The following is a 15625-nucleotide window of genomic DNA, read 5'->3' as shown; positions in this document are numbered from 1 at the left end:
GGGCCTTCCTCTCCTGCGCCGTCCCTCCACCCTCCCAAGCATGATGTCCCTCTCCAAGGACCAGTCTCTCCTCACTACATGTCCAAAGTAAGTTAGACAGAGCCTCAGAATCCTTGCCTCCAAGGAGCCACCCGGTTTAACCCTTATAAAGATAGGAAACCTATTTATATGTAGGACTCTCCACTATGTAGGCTTTGAACACTTAATAGAGTCCAGGTCTGTCTTTTTTATCTATATCTGTCTCACATGAAACATGATTCATACATGAAAATATTTAATGAGTAGATATCAGGAAATGGTGAATCAATAAAGAGGGCGGTGACAGAATTTCCTATTTCTCTCTAAGTATGCTATTATTCAGTCAGGCTCTTTACTCATAGTACACAACTTGGAACAAATGTCCTTCACAATTTCATTAGCTTTGAACTAATATCTTCTCCTCTATGCTCCATTCACATTTTGTACATGTTTTGAACAAAGACATTACAACAATGCATTATACTTTCCAGCTGCTACCTCAGGAAAAATTTAATTACTGGTTTATCTTTCCTTAAATAATAGTTTGTTCTTTTAACTACCAATAATTATGTAAATTGATTTGTCACTCCAACTGAACAATGAATTTCTGATAGTAGGAACTGTGATGTATTTACGTGTGTGTGTGTGTGCACGCGCGCGCGTGGAGAGAGACATGTAGATCTCTCTTTTTTCTCTGGCCAGATGACTTCCTCTTGGGCTAAGTATCAGAGGCAGTCATCGGACCAGAAAAAGGAGATCTACATGACTTAAAATCAGAAAAAGTGTGCATAAGGTTGTATCCTTTCATCATACCTATTCAGTTTGTACGTTGAGCAAAGAATGAAATAAATATGCAAGCAAGATTCTACGGAAGATTATCCAAAAACGACTGGAACAGCACATCAGCAGAGAACTACCAGAAGTCCAGGCTGGGTTTAGAAGGGGTCGTGGTACTAGGGATATTGTAGCTAATGTTAGATGGATCTTAGCTGAAAGCAGGGAATACCAGAAGAATGTATATCTGTGTTTCATTGACTATGGAAGACTGTGTGGATCATAACAAACTGTGGCTGACTCTGAGAAGAATGGGAATCCCAGAACACATGATCATGCTAATGAGAAACCTATACTTGAACCAAGAGGCACTCGTCAGAACAGAGCAAGGAAACACTGCATGGTTCAAAATTAGGACGGGTGTATGTCAGAGAAGTGTCTTGTCTCCATACCTTTTCAACCTGTATGCAGAACAGATTATCTGGGAGGCTGCGCTCTATGAGGAGAAATGTGGGGTCAAGACTGGTGGAAGATCTATCAACAATCTACAATATGCAGATGACACAACCCTGCTTGCTGAAACTGAGGAGGACCTGAAGTGCTTGTTGCAGAGGGTCAAGGACTGCAGCCTCCAATATGGATTGAGGCTCAATGTCAAGAAGACAAAGATTCTCACCACTGGGCCAATTGGCAATATCAGGATTGATGGTGAAGAGATTGAGACTGTTCACAGCTTTAGTTTGCTTGGCTCCACAGTCAACACTCTTGGCACCAGTAGCCAGGAAATTAAAAGATGTATTGCCATAGGAAAGTCTGCTGTTAGGGACCTCTCCAAAGTACTGAAGAGCAATGGTGTCTCTCTGGAGACTAAGGTGCATCTGATACAGGCCATGGTCTTTGCAATCACTTGTTATGCATCAAAGAGTTGGTCAATGACTAAGGAGGATAGAAGGAGAATTGATGCCTTTGAGGTGTGGTGCTGGAGAAGAGTATTGAGGGTACCATGGACTGTTAGGAAAACAAACAGATTCATCCTGGAAAGGGTTAAACCGGGCGGCTCCTTGGAGGCAAGGATTCTGAGGCTTCATCGATTCTGAGGCTTCATCTAACATACTTTGGACATGTTGTATGGAAGGACCAGTCCTTGGAGATGGACATCATGCTTGGTAGGGTGGAGGGACAGCGCAGGAGGAGAAGGCCCTCTATGAGGTGGATTGATTCAGTGACTGGGGTAATCGGGATGGGTGTATCGGAGATGGTGCGATTGGCTCAGGACAGAGTAGAGTTTAAAGCTGTTGTACACAAGGTCACTATGAGTCGCAAGCAACTAGACAACACATAACAACAACATATGAAGAACATGGCATTACAACTGGAGGAAAAATTAGAACAACTTATAATACGCTGATGGCACAACCTTGAAGACCTTACGGACTTACTGATGAAGCTTAATGACTACAGTCTTCAATATGGATTGCATTTCAACATAAAGGAAACAATTAATTCTCACAATTACACCTGTAAATGGTATGACAGTAAACAAAGAAGAGATAAAATCTGTGAAGGATTCAACTTCATTTGGGTTCACAATCCACACACAAAATGGTACACAATAAAACAAATGGCATATTACACTGGGCAAATTTGTGGCAAAAGATTTCTTTAAAAGAGTTAAAGAATACAAACATCACTTTAAAGACTAAGATACACCAAACCCAAGCAATAGCAATTTGAATCTCCTCATATCCATGTAAAAGTTAGAAAAATTAATAAGGTAGACCAAAAAAAAAAAGAGACGTATTTGAATTAGGGTGTTGGTGAAGGATACCATGGACTACCAAAGAATTGTCTTTTGAAGCAAATATAATGAAACTGTTCCTCATGCAAACAGGACATGTTATCAGGAAGGATCAGGTTCCTAGACAAAAGTGCCATCACTGGTAAAGGGACAACAAAAAAAAGGGGATATGTCTATAGGCTGATACCGTGACTGCAGCAGTAGAGACACACAGCAAAAGACTGAATGGTGGAAGGTTAGTGTATTGTATACGTATATGTCATATGAGTTAGAAACAACTCAACTGTACTTAATAACACTGTACTGTTGTTATGTATAAGGAGAACCAACTCAGAGCTGAAACTCCAGTGAATAGCACTCATAACCTATAGAAGAGATAATTAATTATATCCATAAAGAAGCACTTTTGATATGTAGACTTATCCTAACACTAGTAACTACAATTTCAAAATTCCCAAAGTTTATCAGCACTGTGAATATTAAGTAATATTTTTTTTTCTTTTCACAAAATTCTAAATTAGTTTTCCATCAAAATATGAACAAAATAAAAATCTAAGAATTAAAAAAATTAAAGGTAAGAAACCAAATTTTGAACATAATGGTTAGACAATAAAAATCCTTAAAATAATATTTTTAATATCTTATTGCAGCAATATCAAGATGTTTGTAGACATAACAAGTAATTAAAATTAATGCATTTATTTAAACCTAAATATGATTTAGTGGTTAAATAATCTTCTCAGCAATTATCAAAGTAAATCTTGTCCTGTTATCCTTACCTCCTGGGTCTTTATCTGGATTGTACTCTAAAGCATTACTGCAGATGAGGTCAATATCTTTCAGGAAATCTTTAGCAGTCAGGTAATTATGTTTATCAATTTTAGTTATTATTGTTGATAAATCCATTGGCTCCTTGATTACTTCAAGATAATCTGAAACCTACAATAAATATTTTAATGAAAATTATTTCTGATTTTTCATATTTTAGTCTGCTTATAAATTAATATTTAAAAATTAATGTTGACTTTTTTAAAAAGACATTTTACACTGTAATTTACTCACGCTATTATCTGTCATACTTTCCATGAATAGTCTCAATTTCCAAGCCATATCTAAATCAGCTCTGAAACACTTTTACATTTTAAACTTTGAAACCAATTGCCTCAGTATGGGTGGGGGTTTTGGTAGGGTTTTTTTCCTATTTCAAAATCTTTTTAGACATACTGAAAAGAATGTATGAGTTAAAGTACTCAGTAAGTATCAATAAATATTACTTTAATAAAAAGGATCTTTAACTTTAATAGTACTAGTAAAGTTTCTAATTAATCTTTAAAAGTTTAAACAAAAATTTTTCTCTGTCTTTACATTTTCTATGGTGAATTATTTCATGGAAAGTCTTCTCCACTCCTTTGGAGGCATTACAAATATTTTCAACCATTTTCAAATAAAGCACATAATGCTTTCATCATGAGTAAAAGATTTTTTTGGACTTGAAATATTAACAAATCCACAAATTAAAATGCTTTGCTCTATAGGTTGATTTTCTGGGAGACAGAAAAAATATTAAAGAATTATTTATTCAATAAATTGTATGTCTGATATTACTTGACTGTTAAGAACGTTCCAGAAAAGTATGCATGTGTGTATGTGTACAGCCTTCCCTAATGTAAATCTTAAATGCTATAATTAGGTTTGATATTTTTAAAAGTCGAAGCAATAAAGTCTGCTTATAAAGGACTGATTTCTAGAGAAAGGAAATTCTTTGCTTTATGAAACTGAAGGTTAGTTTCAGATGGCATTATTGCCATTGTTTTTAAAACTATGTGTACACACAATTTTATATGTGTACAAATACATATAAATCTTTTAAGACCTTATAAAATATTAGATAAAGGGAGGTGCATTTCATTTCTATATTGGCTTCCAGAAACAAAACACAAAAAAAAAAGCGCCAATCAATTTCTATAGGGAAGACAGTAGAGCTATACTGGAACAAGTAATAGTTTAGCAGATATTAGTTTATAAATAGCACTGGCACTTACAAAGCCCTATATACATATAGAAAATGTTTTATAAAGCACTACAAAGATTTAAAATTTTAGCACCTATGTTTAATTTTAAATTTCAGTATTTTCTAAACTCTTTTCTCTGCTGTCAGCTTAGAGTACAGATATATTAAAGTCATTTGAATGTAAATTTTGTGATTTGAGTTATCTAAAATGTAATTTTTACTTCCCTCTCTAATCTCTTCCAGGAACTCTGATACTAAACAGCAGATTAAAAAAGAGCAGCAGACTCAACCTAAGACAAAAGAATAAAGAAGAAACAAGAGGAATACAATTCCGTCCTTCCATAAAATTTGTTTCTGTCCTTTTCTACTGAATTACCATCATTTATGAAACTTTTAGTCTGTTGTAGTTGACACTGGGAAACTAACAATTTCTTCTAATTAGAAAGAAAATATTTCCTGGGCAAAACCAAAATTGGTTTATTCCAAACATATGATAAGAGATTATCCTTTAAGAAATATCAGAGTCCAAACAATTTGATGTGAAGGGCAGACATAGTTAAGATAATCTTACTAATGGTTTTAATATTTTTAAGATTATCTGAAAGGAAGAAAAATATTCTACTAATAGAAAATGATCTGTAATAATTAAAATAGTTCATTATGAAGGTCTAGTTTTATCTCAGATGGGGGTAAGAGAAAGAATATAAAGAATATGAGCTATGAATTTTTAAAAATTCCATGTTTCGGCTATGTCATTTGCAAACTGTGGGAATGGTTTTCCTCAGCTGCAGAATAAGAATAATAATTTTGACAATGCAGGTTACTGAGAGGATCAAATGAATAAAACTATGTATCGTGGAAGGCTAATAAAATTGTGTAGTCCTTTCACCCACAAAAAGGAAAAAGATAACTTTTAAATATTCGCAGATTTGCAGGTAGGAGTGGAATGTGAGCTCACTGTTCCCACATGAAGTAATGGTTCCAAAGGAAGCTACTCAGGTCCAAAAACACAGATTTCACAACCAGGACATAACATTAAACTTTAAATCACTTCATAATTCAAATGAAAGAAAACAGAAAAAAATAAAAACACCAACATTGTTCAAACATGGAGTCTGAACTATAAAGAAGATGGCCAGTAAATATTACATTATGTTCATCCACACACTACATTATCCCAGGATAAAAAAAATAACAGTAATAATCTAAAACAGTAATAATTTACACTATTATGGTAGAATCCAAATGGAAAATTTCTTTACGCATTATCACAAACCATGCTCCCACAAGCACACAAAACAAAACACACAGAAAGTAAGAAATTTTCCACCAGGAGCAGAGAAAACATTGGAGGAAAAAATAATTTTAATTGTGTAAAATGTGCTTTACTTTAAACAGCATGAGCCAGATGCATTATCAAAATATGAAATATTAAAAAAACCTTATAGGCATATTATCTATCCAACACTTTGGATGAAACATATGGAATTTTGGAAATGCCAATATTAACTAGCTTTGGTTGGTTAATATCAATATATATATATCTTGTGAACAGGATTTATCCTGGAATAAAAATAGTCTAGTATGGACAGAATAACTTTTAATCCTCTTCATATAACTGAAGAGTAAGAGATCCCAAAGATCAATAATAATTAACAGGAGATATACAAATCAGTGACTAATTTTACCCAAGAGTCACCAGCTGTTTGCTGATGATGTGGGTAATTATCACATGGATTATAATTTTACAGGCTAGGGGTAATATTCATCCATGCCTTTGTTTTTTTTCCTTCCAAAAAAAGATGTCAATATTTTTTCTTTTAGCCAGTTCAACTTCACTGTTTGCACACTACTGAAACAAGACCTCTTCAATATCCACCGGTTTGCTGAAGATGTTAAAGCGTTTATCTGTGGCCAGCCTCTTGGTTACATCCCTGAGAAACAATCGCAATTCTCTTAAAGTATTTTCCTCCTGGTCTTCCATCCGATTTTTTTCTGATTCTGATAATTGGCGAGGTGGAGAAGGTAGTGCGAGAGGAAGCACTTCCATAGCACAAAGAGCTGAAACAAAATAAAACAAACAATACAACAACAAACAAAAATTCAGAAGAAAGTGTTAATATTCCAAAATGGTTGGGCCTACATCTAAATTAGTTTTCTGACATACTCTCAAAATATTCTTTCAAGAAAAGGTGAATTCGAAATTCTATGTAACTCAAACAAGTAAAATGTGAGTGGGTATAAAAAAATAAATCTGGGAATAGCTTCAATTTATAACTCACAATAAAATAAAGAAACCAAACCACTGAAATATCAAGTCAATTCTGACTCAGAGCAAAGAGGACAAGTAAGAAGAACTACCCACAGAATTTCCCAGGCTATAATCTCTATTGAGGCAAAACACATTTTTCTCCTAAGGAACGAATAGGTGATAGTCTGAACTTTCATTAGCAGTCTAACACTTAACCACTGTGCTACCAGAGCTCCTTAATTTATAGTAAGATTCCTTTAGAAACAAAAATAATCTTTAATAATTTCACTCTGAAATAATACTGACATTAAGTTAAAAAAATACGTCAACACATAGGATGAAGTACTGTATAATGATTTGGTCCAGTCAATTTTGTTTAAAATTGAACTTGTCATATATGCTGAGAAAGTTAAATTTTTTTATTTCTGTCCTCCAAAACATTCTTATTTTAGGCAAATCTCACAACTTTGTATTTTAAGTACAATAACAGAAATTGTAAGTAACATTTGAGAACAGTGAGGGCAGAAGAAAAAAAAAAACAAACCCAGAGATTAGAGGAGATGAAAACAAACTCAGTTTATAAACCATTATAAGAAACAATCTATGGCGTTTACTACCTAAATAAAAACCTTATTAAATAGTAAAAATTAATTTTCCTAATCATAGTACGCTCTAATTCTTTAAAAGAATTCTTCAAATTGAAGAGTGGAGGTAAATTCTAAATATTCTCGCTGGTTTCTAATTGGCCGCTAATATGAAAAATAAAATTCAACAGAAGCAACTGTTGTTGTTGTTTGGTACTGTAGAGTCGGAACCAACGCATAGCTGACCCTCTAGTGGATTTTCAGAAGCAGTTAATCACACAGGAGGAGACTGCTCATCCTTCTCCATCAGAGCAACTGGTGGCCTTGAACCGCATGTCTTCAGGATTGCAACACCTTCAGGATTGCTTCTTGCCCCTAGGCCACCAGAGCTCCTTTGAAAAATTAAATTCAACAGAAACAACTAAAAAACAGTATTATGCCAATTCAAAACAAACAAGAAAACACCAAAAATGCAAATTGTTGCTTCGTTGTCTACTGTCAAGTTGGAACCTAGCGATAGCTGATGCTCCACAGTAATTTTTTTGAGGCAGTTAATAGTACAGGAGGAGGACTGCTCATCTTTCTCCTACTTCTGTGGAGCAGCTGGTGGATTTAAACAGCATGTCTTTGAGACTGGAGTGTAGTTTCTTACTACTAGGCCACCAGAGCTCCCTGGGACTAAAATGTATGTAAGATGATAAAAAATACCATGTTTTGCTTTTTTTAAAAAAAATCTTTCTACTGAAGTATTTCATAAACAGTGTATTTAGATTAAAAAGAGGCTACAATCAGTCAGAAAATATAATATACATACTGAATCTTCTAAAGTTTCTTGGGGAAAATCCCCCAAATTACAGCCATTAGAATGGTTCATTTTTAAAACACTGAAAAACTTTAGCAAGAGGCCAACTAAAGAGTAATGGAATTAAAGTGTGAGTAGTATAACCAATCTGAAAAAGACAGAGATAAGCAAGACCACTAGGAAGAATAATAAAAAGTTGAATTTGAGATATTCTATAAGAACCAATCCTAGAAACTAAAGATATACTTAGTGGGGAAAGACTTCAATTTTTTTTTTTTAAGGATTTTTCTTTAAAAGAGACTAAATGAGTAGGCATCTTATTTATCCTAAAGATCAAAAAAAGAAAGTCTCTTTTGAATAGTTTAAAATGCAGCCCTTATTACTTAAGTTAGAAACTGCAAACTGGCAAATTACTGAGGCCTTCTGAATGCTATCAGTCTACAACCCAAGTAAAACCAACTGCTTAAAACAAAAACCTAATAGATTTCTGAGTACCTAACATAAAATAGCTAACATAACACATGTTTAATAAATATTTTTAAATTAATAAAAAAATATGCCAGAAAAAGTAAATGTTCTAACCAACACTTGAAATTCAATCAACAAAAAGCAACCAGTAACCTGGTTTACAAAGCAACCAGCACAATAGCTGGTGCTCACAAACTGGTTAATTCTAGTCCAGGGTACTTAAAGTGACTATAGCAAACATAAGTAAAGACCTTTCTTCTCTAATTCACTGTAAATTTTATCAGCATATCCAGACTAAAGTGTAAAGGGGAATAAATACTTTTTTCTACCAGTAAAGGTTTAATATTTAGATTGCTCTGAAATGCCCAAAACTGGTGAACACAGTGGGCCAAACTAATTAGAACCTGACAAACTATGTGTGCATCCCAGAGAAATTACAAAAAAATTGTGGAATCCAAGAAAAGGCATTCACTGATTAACTCCACCCCCCCACCCCCCATTTCCCTAATGGTTTTAGGGGCTTTACCGGTATGTTTCCTTCGTGGTGGAGCCATTGACGCCTGATTGAGAATCAACTCTTGGAAAAATTTTCTTCTGTCTTCTTCAATTGGCCTTTGAATATACAAGACCTCTTCGTACTGTATTCTAAAGATACATTTAATCTATATACATATGCATACACACAAAAGACACAATAAAGAGTAGGAATTAATATTGAGAGTTAATAGAATATTATACCAATTTATGATTCTTTTAACTTAAAGTACCATTTATAGTGTTGACTGAACATTCTTCATCTGTTGATAGGATCTACTCATAGACTGAACATGAATGAAGACTGATCTAGTTGATTAATAAGCCAAACAATATGTAAGAATACTAGATAATACCAAAAAGAGTAAATTGACTGCAATATTGGTCATGCAGCAACAAACTCAAAGGACTACAACAAAACTGATGAAAATCACCTCTATAATCTACACTAATGAGCAGGAAGGATGGTAAAACTGACTTCTCTCTCATCCTCATGTTTGTTTGTACTTCATAGCCACTGGCGTTTCCCCTGATACTCTCTGACCTACCAAGGCCATTCCACTGTATCCTCTGGAATCTTAGTTCTACGCAAATAAACTACACTTTGGGCCCTTCACAGTATGTTCCAAAATCACACCACTTTCCACATAACATCCCTGAACAAAATAAATCATTCACTGTCACATCCTTCAGTTCCTTCAATATGTGATCAGTCGATTCTCATCAACTGACCTGTTCTATATAAGACTTTGATCCCATCAGCCTTCAAAATTAAGATTTTCTAAATCTCTTTTGGCCATACATATTTACCTATTACAACACTCAACTCTTTAACTTATATTCGTTTCTAGAAGATCATCATCATCTACTTTCTAGAAACCAACTTCCTCGAGAACAGAGCTAAGATCTTATTCAAGTCTTTTCTTCATGAGCAATTGAATGAATAAAACATACAGTTGTGTTCCCTAGTCTACAGCAAATTTTAAACAAATTGAAAACTGGTCAATATCACTAGTATGGAAACAAGTAGCAAGCATGAAAGAATGGAAACACTGCTTTAAGATTCAAAACAAAATGTTAGTCCTAATGCAACTAAGCATTTGAGGCAACCCTGAATAATTTACTCAATCTGTCAAGTCTACCCAGTTACTGAAAGGAGCCCAGGTAGCATAAAAATTAAGTGCTCAGCTACTAACAGGATTCAACTAGCAGCTCAGCAAGCAAAAGATCTGGTACTCAGATTCTGTAAAGATTACAACCTAGAAAATTGATGGGCAGCTCTATTCTGTCACATGTAAACTCTATGTTAAAACTGATATGACAGCATCTCATGGATGAAGACTGTGCCCATCACACAAGCCGAGAATTAAAGCCTAATTTCTTTCACTCCAGGATGTCATTAAACATCACTGACTAGGCTTGCCTATGTGTTCACCTAGAAGCCACAATCACAGAGGAGGCTGGACCCCATGCAGCGGCTGAATGTGATTCTCACAGATGAGGAAGCTCCCCAGCTACTGTCACCATGCTCACTGCTTCACTAATGCACAAGACAGCTGAAGAATAGACTATTTTATATTATCATTGTAAACATGAAATATCAGATAAGAAAATAGCTAATATACAAAGAGTGTGTGGATATAGAGATAGAGATACAGACATTCTCAAGAACAATTATTATTTAAAGATCCTGGCCCATCTTTCAAAGGTTCTATCAAGCCAATGTACCACTCACTGTTGTTGTTATGTGCCATCGAGTTGCCTGAGACTCATAGTGACTCTATGCACAAGAATACTAGACCCTGCCCTATCTTAAGCCAGTCTCACTGTCTCTGACACACCTAACCTCATTATCTCAGTTACTATGTCAATCTATCCCTTTTAGGGTCTTCCCCTCCTACATTGTCCCTCTACTTTTCCAAGCATGATGCCCAGAGTATGTGAGATGAAGCATCAAAGTTCTTGCCACTAAGGAGCAAACTGGTTTCAACCTCTCCAAGACAAAACTGTTTGTTCTCTTTGCAATTCATGGAATGTTTACTCTTCTCCAGCACAACTCAAGGCATCTATCCTTCTGTCATCCTTAGTCACTGTCCAGCTCTTTGATGCAGACCATGGCCTGGATCAGGTGCACCTTAATCTCCAGACTGTCATCATTGCATTTTAGCACTCTGGAGAGGTCCTTTGACAGTAGATTTTCCCAATGCAATTTGTCTTTTGATTTCCTGACTGTTAGTGCCAAACACTGTGACAGCCAATGTACTTTATAAAACTGAAGAAAGACGAAATGCTTTCTATTGCCAAAGATCTTACTGTCTCATAAGAAATCACCATAATACTAACTTGTAACTGCTGGTGACAGAAGCAGAGAAACATATAGGGCTTTACAAGGGATTAAGACTGAGAGGCAAGAGAATCAACTGGACCTTAGAGGCCTGAGAACCTGACCCATTCCCTTGCACCTGGTGACCAGAACTGTTGCGGGAACTTTTAACAGTCAGAACACTCTGCTTTTCTGAAAAGTCCACACCAACTGTATCTTCCCACTAGGTATTTCACCATTCTACCCTGAACTCCCCTTTATAAGCTGCTAGTGGTGTATGCTGCTTACTTGTACTGCATTCTGTCTAGCATTCTAGACATGCTTGAGACAGTAGATGTCAGCCAATAAATTGCTTGTACTCTGATCTGAGGGGTCGCTAGTCTATCAGAGACAAAGAGGCAACTATGATAAAGCAAAAATAGGTAATACTACGTGGGTCTTTAAAAAAATAACTTACTATCTAAGAAGTGCCATGATTTTGTTCAAAGGTCACAAAATATTTCATTTTCAGGTTTAAATAGCCTCTTTCCTCATATTTTTTTTTCTCAATTTTGGAGTGTTAATTATTTTTTAAAAAAATCTTTTTTAACTGAGATCTTAATGAGTTTATAGAGAACCAGAATTTCCATTCATTCATTGTTGCAAATTTTCCTCCCTGTCCCCCTCCCCACTCCCAGTTCACTTTTTTCTTTGGAAAAACAATTCTTTCACTGTTATTATTCTCATAATTTGTTAACACTGGGTGTTTGACTAGAAGTATGTTGAGAATAAATCTAAATATCATAAGAATACTATAGAACAATATCCCTGATAAATATATATGCAAAAATACCTAATAAAATTCTATGCAACCAAATTTTTAAATGTATTAACAGAATTGTACAGTATGAGTAGGCCTAGCGCACAGTGGTTAAACAGTCAGTTACGAACAAAAAGATTGGTGACTCAAAGATACAGCTGTTCCACTGAAAAAAAACAGTGGCGATCTGCACAATTTACACTTTGGAGACCCTGTGGGGCCATTCTATTCTGTTCTACAGGATTGTTCCCAGTTAAAACGACTCAACAATAATAATGGATTTGTTTTGGTTTTGGTGCACACCAAGATCAAGTAAGAATTTTCCTAGAAGTGTGGGAGTAGATCAGTATCAGAAAATAAATCCATGTAAGAACCACACAATCACCTCAATTGATGCAGAAAATGCATCTGACTAAACCAACACCTTTCATGATGAAAACATTCAACAGGATAGGTACAGAAGAGACATTCTCCAGTATTATAAAAGGCATTCACGGGAAAATCCATGATTAACCTCATGGTCAACAGACAGACAAACAATTTTTTTCATTGAGATCAGTAACAAAACAAGGATAGCCAAGCTCACTATTGCTTGTCAACAGTATTCTGAAAGTTTGTAGAAAGATAAATTAAGCAAGAAGGGGAGGGGCGTGTAAAAGCATCCCCTCCTACAGATGGAAAGGATTCTCTACTTAAAAATCCCTCTAAAGATTCCACAAGAAAGGAATAGAACCAGTATTCAGCAAAATGTCAAGGGACAAAATTTATAATTTAATGAGAAAAGTAACACTGTTGTCTATATTTTCCGATCTCTTTAATGCTGGCTAAATGGAAGACAAGTGCATTCTAATATCTGCTTCTGCATTCCACCCTGTTGTTCTGATTGAAGTATATGAAGAAAATGCAGACTCAAATAGATAGTGTAGTTGTTAAATGGAAGAATTTGGTAAGCCTTTGAAACGGTTGTTAGGGACACCCAGGGATCCTTGGACCATAGTTTGAAAACAGGAGGTCTACATCAATGATTCCCAAACTTTTTTTAATGTTTTTTTTTGTTGTTTTTTGGGGGTTTTTGTACGTATACCTTCAAATCAGATCTGACTGTTACAGACGGAGACTGTCCCTTCTTCTCCAGCAAAGCATCTGGTGGATTTGAACTGCGTACCTCTGGGATTGCAGTACAGCATCTTGCCACTAGGCCACCAAAGGTCCCAATTCCCAAACTTTTAATTACATACCTCATCACTAAAAAACCTGAAAATACACTCTTTCAGCATATGCATATTCATTTCTAGATAAATTCTACAATAATATTGGTTCTGTTTTTCTTTTTCATATTATAAAACAAAATTATTAAAATAACAAGAAAATTAAAAATTAACAGAAGTTCTAATCTTTTCCCCAATATTCTAATGCTTTTTCTTTTTTTTTTTTTATGCTTCTTCTTTAGTGTAAACTTCAGTGGGAAATAATGAACTAAAAGATAAACATTTACAAGAGAACTTCATAAGAGCTCTAACAGATCCCACTGTAGATTTCCTAAACAAACAACAAAAGCAGTTCTTTATTGCTAAAAAAAGTATTTTCATTATTTATTCTTTTTTAGGTTTTGTTGTATTTTTAATAACAGAGTTAAAAACTTTTTTCTCAACTCTGAAGACCAAGTTCATTTTCTGATTAGAACAGTAGTATGTTTTACAGAAAATTTTTAAAAAATATGAACAGTAAAAATAAACATTTACCATCATTTCAGTATGTAGAGATAATTCCTAGTAACACTTAACTGTGTATGTTTCTGGTTGCTTTATAAAGAGGGAAAATGCTGACCTACTGTCTGTTTTCTTAAAACAATTCATTCTAGTATCTTCCTATGATAGTAAATAGATCAGTATGTTTGGCAGCCTGTGTCTCACAGAATGAATCAATCCACTGTAATTTAGCTACCTCCCTAGAACTGGACATTTATATAACTTCCAAAAATATCAACAAAGGTTATTGTAGCTGTATCCTTATTACTTTTTCATGGAAAAACTCCTTAGATAAATAGATATAAATCCAAGTCAAAAGGCCTATAATTTCACACACTTTCCATGAGATTCTCTAGCATTTATAAATATATTTTCAACATCATTCTTTGCTATCTCCATCTGTAACCCCAACCAAAGCAAGTATTCTAATGGCAAAGCTAAAATTAAAATGTAAGGCTAGATAGCGGGGAAAACCTAAGAGATAGAAAATGCTATCAAAATTCTGAGAAAACGCCTACAATCTTTATAAACTGTGAATATCCATGATCTCTTTAGTAGCTACTTAGTTAATAATGGCAGAAAGTATAGGAGACAAAGAGAAGGAAAGCTAAAATTTTAGAGTCCAATATTAAAAAAGTTTCTAATATTTTACTTATCAAATAAGAGTATTGGTAAGCAAGTAACAAATATCCTAATAAATCAGCATTTTTTAATCCATTAAGATAACAATACAGTAACATTTAAAATGCTTAAAGTGTAACATTATCTTTAAAAAAGAAACCAATATTGAAATTATATATCTACATGGACAAAGGAGTTATGATTGCATTGTCAACACAAAGGCACATGGTTCAAAACTACCAGCTGCTCTGTGGGAAAGACAGGCAATCAGCTCCAATGCAACTTACAGGATCAGAAAACCTACTGGAGGGTCAGCTATGAGTAACAACAATAACACAGGTAACAGAAAGAAGTAGGGAAAATAAAACTTCTAGCAGCAAGAAAATGTATTAAAACATGTTTCCAACACTACAGAGGGGGAAATTCACAGAAATTATATGTTGCCAACTCTTAATTACTCCAAATTCTCTTTACTGCATTTTTCATAATAAAAGGAGTTGAAAGTAATGATCCAATTTAAAAAAGTGATTCCTAGGTTATGTTTAAGTTCATCCATTTTTCTGAATCAACTTACCAAACAATTCCTGGATCTAAGTTATTCACTAAATTATAGTTGGCCCTCCAGCAGGTTTTTGGATGGTCTTAGTCTCACAGGAAGAGCCTAACCCTTCTTTCTACCATAAAATCACTCTAGGATAGTAATACAACTCTCCACAGACCACCTCACCAGAGTACAATTTCTACAATAAATTCATAGAATATTTTCATGTCAACAACCCTGTTTGCCATTATTTTCATTCTATATATGAGGAATCTAAGAGTCAAAAGAGATCGAAGGTATTAACAATTTCATATTCCTGGGAACGCCGCCGCCAGCCTGGGGAACGCACGCCA

At 34.7% G+C, this 15625-nt stretch overlaps 1 protein-coding gene across 2 annotated transcripts in view; it reads right to left on the bottom strand.

Annotated features, from left to right (window-relative positions):
* The window catches only part of ATAD2B (ATPase family, AAA domain containing 2B), a 194860-nt gene that overhangs the window by 32505 nt on the left and 146730 nt on the right, over window positions 1–15625 (bottom strand). The window contains exons 20-22 of one of the 2 annotated variants that reach the window (XM_006880636.1): window positions 9233–9368; window positions 6466–6662; window positions 3370–3529 (exon numbers count right to left, since the gene is read on the bottom strand). In XM_006880636.1, the coding sequence (XP_006880698.1) occupies window positions 3370–3529; window positions 6466–6662; window positions 9233–9368 (493 nt within the window). The remainder of the gene's footprint in view (window positions 1–3369; window positions 3530–6465; window positions 6663–9232; window positions 9369–15625) is intronic. The other variant, XM_006880637.1, reaches the window with a different exon arrangement.

The sequence above is a fragment of the Elephantulus edwardii genome, unplaced genomic scaffold (genome assembly GCF_000299155.1).
Source record: "Elephantulus edwardii isolate Elephantulus edwardi_28Jun2011 unplaced genomic scaffold, EleEdw1.0 scaffold00009, whole genome shotgun sequence".
In the NCBI taxonomy this organism is placed as follows: Eukaryota; Metazoa; Chordata; class Mammalia; order Macroscelidea; family Macroscelididae; genus Elephantulus; species Elephantulus edwardii.
Note: the sequence above shows the minus strand (reverse complement) of the source record. Positions and strands in the feature narration are given on the sequence as shown.